Source organism: Limulus polyphemus, unplaced genomic scaffold (assembly GCF_000517525.1).
Source record: "Limulus polyphemus unplaced genomic scaffold, Limulus_polyphemus-2.1.2 Scaffold819, whole genome shotgun sequence".
NCBI lineage: Eukaryota > Metazoa > Arthropoda > Merostomata > Xiphosura > Limulidae > Limulus > Limulus polyphemus.
In genome coordinates, this window is record NW_013666429.1 from 30,042 (window position 1) to 37,821 (window position 7,780).

General features: G+C 31.9%; 1 protein-coding gene across 5 annotated transcripts in view; it reads left to right on the top strand.

The window, feature by feature from the left end:
- LOC106460710 (polycomb protein SCMH1-like) overlaps positions 1 to 7,780 on the top strand; it is a 58,111-nt gene that overhangs the window by 27,350 nt on the left and 22,981 nt on the right. For all 5 annotated transcript variants that reach the window (XM_022387483.1, XM_022387485.1, XM_022387484.1 and 2 more), the window contains 4 exons: positions 383 to 706; positions 5,265 to 5,508; positions 5,989 to 6,324; positions 7,527 to 7,727. In XM_022387483.1, coding sequence (XP_022243191.1) covers positions 383 to 706; positions 5,265 to 5,508; positions 5,989 to 6,324; positions 7,527 to 7,727 — 1,105 coding nt within the window. The remainder of the gene's footprint in view (positions 1 to 382; positions 707 to 5,264; positions 5,509 to 5,988; positions 6,325 to 7,526; positions 7,728 to 7,780) is intronic.

Consider the following 7,780-nt stretch of genomic DNA (forward strand, 5'->3'; position numbering starts at 1 on the left):
CCAAACATGCTCGCCCTTTCAGCCGTGGGGGCGTTATAATGTGACGGTCAATCCCACTATTCGTTGGTAAAAGAGTAGCCCAAGAGTTGGCGGTGGGTGGTGATGACTAGTTGCCTTCCCTCTAGTCTTACACTGCTAAATTAGGGACGGCTAGCGCAGATAGCCCTCGTGTAGCTTTGCGACGAAATTCAAAAACAAACAATAATACAAATAGAGGACCTTTTATGAATGAATTATAACTAAGAAATTCATCTAATTTCATCAAAAACACATTTATAATATTTTTCAGTTGGTCATTAAAGAAAGGAAAAAGCATTGTGTTATTAGAAAGTAATTATTCTTTTAAGTAGTGGTTTTGTAATTTTCCAATACTTTATTGTAGCATCCACAGCCACCAACTAATGAGTTTAAAGTTGGTATGAAACTGGAAGCTCTGGATCCTAGAAATGTAACCTCTACGTGTATAGCAACAGTTGTGGGTATCCAGGGTCCCCGTCTGCGTCTAAGATTAGATGGAGGAGACAACAAAAATGATTTCTGGCGACTAGTAGACTCGTCAGAGATACATCCTATTGGTCACTGTGAGAAAAATGGTGGAATGTTGCAGCCTCCTCTAGGGTTTCGAATGAATGCTTCATCCTGGCCCATGTTTTTATTGAAAACTTTGAATGGGGCAGAAATTGCACCAGCCAAAATATTCAAAAAGGTAGAATATTTGTTGCATTTCAGATGGTTCTGTGTGTTGTTAGTTATAACACATTTAGATCTTGTGCTTTTGCGAAATGTTGATGTCATGTTTTTGTAATATCCTTTTGATAGTAACATTTTTACCATTACATGAGAAAAAATAATATCTAGGTAATATGAATCTCTCAGTATATTGATTTTTGATTTCAGTTAATTTGATCGGACATACAAGTGTACACTTAATATAAATTACCACATAATAAATACCTAAAAGTTTTTAATATTTTTTAAAAGAGCATAATGAATTAATTAGTCATAATTTACTTAGTTTATTTTAATAGATTGGCAACAATTCATTGGAGGGCAGAATATTGACAACATGGCAGCCAGAATCACAAAATGTTTATATGCTTCGTGATTTGTATATAAAGTTTTTGAATATAATCACAACCTGCTCTATCTTGTAAGAAGTTGATTACAACCACAATAAGGCCAGTATGAATGAAAGAATGTTTCTGTTGTTAGTAGAATCTGACTGAATATCTACCCCAGTTTTAAAAATTAACTTTTAATCTAAACAAAAGTATATTTGTAAGAAGCATTCCAGCCAGCTTTAAGTTTAATTAAACATCATAGCTCAGATCAAGTGGTAAGATTTTAATCAGATATTCAATAGTATTTGAATAATATTTTTATGTGTTTAAAAAAATTGATTTGTGTGTGTGCGTTTTGTATATAGTTGCAATTATGATGGGAATGATAGATAAATCAGTGGTTTAACTTCAGCTCTTAACTGTTTTCAGATAATGTTTAAAAAGAAAACAGGGTGCTTTAAAGAGTTATTATTATAGGCAGAATCTGTGGGGTGATGGTTATGTTTAAAGAAAAAAGAAAATTGATTTAGTATCCAATCCAATGAAAATAAAGAGATTTTGAATGCAATTGTTGAATAGACCATGGTAATGATTCCATTGGAAGAAATTTATACTTACTAAAATGTATAGAACATGGTCGAGTTGACAAAATGTGAAGCTCAAGTATATTTTCGAAAAAGGCTATATAGTATAAATCTGAATTTTTTTATGATTATTTTTACATATTTAATTCATAATAAAGATATTTGATGTTTTATGCCTTTTTATATTATTAATTAATGTAATATTTAAAATTTTCAATGTTCAAGTAGTTCTAAATGTATAATTTCAGGATTGTTGCATCAAGTTGGTTCAGGTGTATGGGCAAGAAATAATTTTTATTGATTTAATTTCAGTTCATGATTGTTCTCAGTTAAATTAACATGTTATTTCCTTTATTACATTTATGATAGCTTAAGATTGGTTTTTAACTTAGTTTTGCTGTAGTTTCAAATTTCAAGAATTTCTGTATATGCCTTTAAAACGTGTAAGGCACAAGGGTTACCAAGGAATTGGCAACACATTTTTCAACTCGTGCTTGACTACACATGTTTAAAGGCAAATCTTTATCATTTTGTTAGTCCAATTAGAAACAATTAAATTGATATTTTGATATTAAAAGGAATTTTACTCTAAAGTGTGTTTAGTTCAAAATATCTCACTTCCATTATTTCTTACATAGTTATGGGCTTGTTTGTAGGTCCATTACCTGAAAATTAGGTTACGGTCTATTGCAGTTTTAAAAAGGCTGTGCCTTCACTTCATGTATGAGACATACTGAATCAGAATCAGGAGTTTAAGATTTTTATCTGTTTTTTTTTTTAGTTACCATGACAGTACAATCAAACTAAACATATTTATACTTATTATATATTTTAAGAGGTTATCGACTTTCAAAAAAAAAACTGTTGTACAAACATTTTATGTATGTATGTATATACGTGTGTGTGTGTGTAGATATAAACACACACACACACACACACACACCATTGTTCAAAGGTTTGGAAGCAAATGCATCCATCTTTGGAGTTGATATGAAAAGAAACACACACAATTATAGGAATAAAGACTAAGTTATATAATTAGACATATACAAATGCAATTATAGTCTGATAGTTTCAGCTTAAACATTAGATTTCTCAAAGTGACCCTAAAACGTATCATCATATAATTACAAAGAGAATAATTTTAAAACTTCTTCAGTTGTGCTTAGCAATGGAAAGACCTTGATTTCAAGCTGTTTTGATACAAAGAGACCAAGAGTCATTTACAGACTCATGGGTACAATTAGTAGAATTATTAGTATTTGAAAAAGATGTGCCATGCCCTCTTGTGTTAGACTTACTGGCCCAAGATATTGTTTTCCAACAGAACAATGAATTATCTGAAGTATACATCTAAGTTGTTACAATGAAGGCTACGGACAATGAGAAAAACATGACTTGATCACCAAAGTCACCAGACTTATCACCTATTGAACTCGTTTGGGTTGAAATTGAGAGATGTAGTACCTACATAATGTAATACAGACTGGAATTTTCTCACTTCTGAAGACTTTGGTAAACTAACTGATATAATGCCACAAATGTGCAAAACCTCAGGAAAACCTAAGATGGTTATTTTTGATAAATCTAATATTTAATCTAAATAATTATGATTGCATATTTTTGTGTGTCAAAATGTATAATATGGTCTTCAATACTATTATGTCCAGTAATTTTATGACACCTGCTTTTATTGAGCAGATGACAGATAATCTTTCCTAGAGTGGTTCTCTATCTTCAGGCGGTAGGTATAATTAATTTGAGAGAACATTTGAGGCTTAGGCATCTGTGGTAATTTTATGATAAAGTTTTGAACTGCTAAGGTAGTCAGATTTTCATTTTGAAGGCACTTTGAATTGTCTTGAAATGTTCACGTACATTTTAAGTTTGGAACACTATTCTAAACTTATGGTTTTCAACCTTATCGCCATGGGTATCCTTTACTGTGCATGACACAAGATTTTAATGCCTTACATTCAAAATTTTATTAAACTACTTTTTATTTATGTTATACCAATAAGAATAGCATAAAATTTTAGCTTATAATCCATATTTTAATAGCATGCAAGTTTTAAGTTCATAATTCGACAAGGCAATATTTAAAAAAATCCTTAATTTCCACTAGTGTGACCCATGTGACACATTTTCTCTTAGCATGTCATCATCCCTATTTTATCCACCACCCCATGAAAAAGTATGAAATTAAATGTAAATTACTCCCTGTAAAATCATTATTGCTCAGACAAACCATAATTTTTATAGCCTTCAATTTTGTTTGGTTACAGAGCTATTGAGTAGAAAATCAGACCCTTACTGCCACATCCACATGTCACATCCTCTCTCTTTCAGAATTCATTGATAGTTCTCTCTTACATTTCATTATATATTACCTATAGCCAATAGAAAGTCAAGGTTTTCATCTATCAAATAATGTATTGTATAATGCTGTGTTCTGAACAGATAAGCGTCAATTTCACTTGTAATGCATGGTTCACTCCCATGGGTAAGTTAATGACTAGCTTAGAGGAATTTGTAACGGCTCTTGTTTCATAGTTAGAAAGCCATGAACATTTTGAGAGGTAAGTGAAGTTGTCTACTTTTTGCATGTTATTAGTCTATATTTTCTTTGGTGCATTATTTAATTAAATAAAAATTAAGTGCATTACTATCTACAGCATAAAAAATTAGGGTAAATTCTCTTCAAAACTTGATAGCAAGAAAAACAAAGATTGGTTAAGTATTTTATTTCTTGTTTTTCATGTTTACTCTTTATGTATAATTATAAAAATAACTAAAATGTAAAAATAAGGATCCATTTAGGTTAGTTAAGATTAGATTAGGTAAAATAAATAATAATATTATAATAAAAATGTTTCACGAGGCACACAAATGAGCAGCTTGTGAGTAATGTAATTCGTTTAACATAACGTGAGCTGCACACTCCCCGAATGATTTACAACTTATAATGGTGTGAATAGTAACAAGACATGATTCAAAGGGCAATATAACAATAAAATTTAAGTTAATTTAAGAACTTAGAGCTACTTAGGATAAACAAATGTAGTCTCACGTTACAATTTGAAGTCATTCTAGAAAGAAATAAAGGTAATTTATGTTTATTTGGATTTTTTTGGTTGTTACGAGGTCGGTCAAATTGACTGATTCTGTTTTAAGATAGGGTAGAGAAAACAACAGATAAACTATAAACTTTTACTGAAAAAAACGTTTGAAATGCATTTAGGTAGGTTTTAGGGATTACACAAAGAGAATTTGAGATGAGGAAAAGTATTTTTAATTTTAACATGAAAACTACTTTGCACACGGACTATTCAAAACAAATACTCAATAGATTCATGGGAAAATCTTTATTTTATTATAAATACTTCACTAAACAATATGATTTATTGTATGTGAAAGACTTATAATATTAACTGAAAGGCTGCCAAATTTTGTGAAGATATACCTACTGTATTGAAAGTTAGAAGTATTAAATCTATATAGACTTTAAATGAGTACAAAAAGGTCATGTGGTTGGTCAAATTGGTTCAGAGAACTAATAGGTGACAGGAGGGTGTGGTAAACTTATTAGAATCATTGGTATTAATTGCATAATTTACAGGAACCATTGACACCAAAATCTAATAACTTTAAAGTGGGCATGAAGTTAGAAGCCTTGGACAGGAAAAACCCGCATCTGGTGTGCCCAGCTACAGTGGCAACTGTGAAGGATGATATGATTTTTGTTGCTTTTGATGGCTGGAGAGGAGCCTTTGACTACTGGTGCAAGGTTGATTCAAGGGATATCTTTCCTGTGGGCTGGTGTAAAGCAAGTGGCCATCCTCTTCAACCTCCAGGGTATAAAGGTAGTGCTGTTATAGAAACCTTTGTGTTCTGTATTTCTTTCATTTTCTCTTGTTCTGTAGCGTACAGTGAAGAGAATAGCTTGAAAATAAAGTAGTAAGATTTTTTAATTGTAAAAAATTGTTGTTAAAATATTTTCGAGATAATTGGGAATTATTAATGAGCAAAAAAGGATATGTGCTCTGTTTAGTAAAGCAAAATAACTTTTAATACTGTTGCATAATGTTTTTAATTTTCTTTATTTCAAAATGATAATGTTTTGTTCTCCTTTATGGAAGTAGAAAATTATTTTCAAACAACATGTAATTTGCTTCGTACACAGTATTTTTGGAAACATATATAAATGTAAAGATAAAACTTGCAGCCATCTGTAAGTTGTTAGAACATGCAAATTTCTACAACTTATTTTGTGGTTTGATCTTAAGTTTTAAACTTTTCAGGATTAAGATGTGCACTGATACTTTTTTTTAACCATTGGTTAGCTTTGCCAGGAAGTAAGCCAAAGACACAGGCCAAAGTTAATATTCCCCAGTCTGTACCTCCAGTCCCTCCTCCTCGACCTCCATCGCCTCGCAACACCCAGAGCCCAAGTAGCAGCACTCGAGCAAGGACTTCTACCAACAGCAGTCAGAACTCCGATCCTAGTAGTAGCACTCGAACAAGAACTTCTACCAACAATAGTCAGCAATCTGACAAACAGTCAAACTCTGCAACATCTGTGTCAGCTGATTCAGAAGAAGACTCAAAGCGGCCTCGGTCACCGAATGTGTTAGTTACAGAACCAGACACAAGCACTGTTGCAAAACAAAATCCCACTGGTTAGCCCTTTTTTGTTTTGTTTTTTTACTGTGTCAGCTGTTGTTGAACTCCATTTAGAAATGTAGTTAGATTACTTGTTTTACAAAGCTTAACAGCTGTGATAGTGTTGTAGATATTGAAACTGTGTATCAATTAGTTTTATATATGTATATACAGATACAGAGGTCGTGTTAACACAAAATTATGTATACATACATTAAGACAAAGTCTGCCTGTACACAAAAATTGGTGTACTGTGCATACATATGTTTTATTCTTTTTTTTTTAACGTCTTGTCTTGGCTGGAAATGACAGCAGGAGTTCTTGCAATTTGCTCTATTGATTGCTATCACTTGAAGCTCTTTGCTTTCCCTGTCAGTTTTTGTCTTGTATCTGATGACAGCCTATTTAGACAGTCAGCTGAGTATTGTCAAGTCCAGCTGCAGACTAGCCAGAACTGTGAACTGAATTGGAGTGAGTGGGCAGCCTGTGTACACAGTTTTCATTGTCTTGTTTGTCACCATTGATCAGAAGACACAAGTATGCAATTTCTTATTACCCACACGTTCACGGTACTAATTGTTTAAAACCGTAACATGACTTCTGATTTTAAGGTCTAGTAAATAGATTAATTGTATATTAGAAAATTTTAGATGGCTGAAACTATAGTATTTGTTGTAATGCCAAGTGAGGTTACTCCAAATTGTTTATACTAGTAATGTGTAATTATTACTTGCAAAGTTATTCTAGCAGTTATTGTAGCCTAACCTTTCATAATTAATCATACAAGTTAATCACTGTGTTTCTGCTGATATTTTTGATTTAGACTGTGAATGAAAATGGCAGTCAGTTTTGTCATCTTTGTAAGTGTTTGGCTAAATTATGTTCTTTTTAATATTTTAATTTGCTTGAGAGTTTATAAGTTTAGGGTTTAGATTAGCATGGTTTAATTTATAGAGTGAAAATTGTTATTGTTTGAAATAAAATTATTTTTATTAACTATAATCTTAAAAGATGAAAATAAAAGAGGGAAATCAGAAAAGCACTGTTTTGGCTTCTGTTGGTGAAGATGACTTACTGATTGATAATGGTTCTAATTTTTGTTATTTACTCAGAAAATGGGGTAATAGTTGTATTTCTTGGTTTTACTGATTAATATTTTTTTAACAAAATATTTAGAACTAATGAACATTTTTCATTATGTATATTGTTTTCCTTGTAGTATGTGTATTTGTAAACCATTCCTGTACTTGTGGACCTCATTTGGATCCTCGAAAAGTTACTCAGCTTCCAATCCAATTTGGACCTGGCTCCATGAATCGAGTCCTGCGAGAAGCCATTCAGGCCTGTGTCGACTGTGCAAATAACGAAAAAAGTGTTTTTAACCTTCTCAGACCTGGAGATGGAAAAGTTATCATTACAGGTAAAAAAGTTTGGAAACATCTGAAACAGAAAGAAAGTTGCCATTACATAATG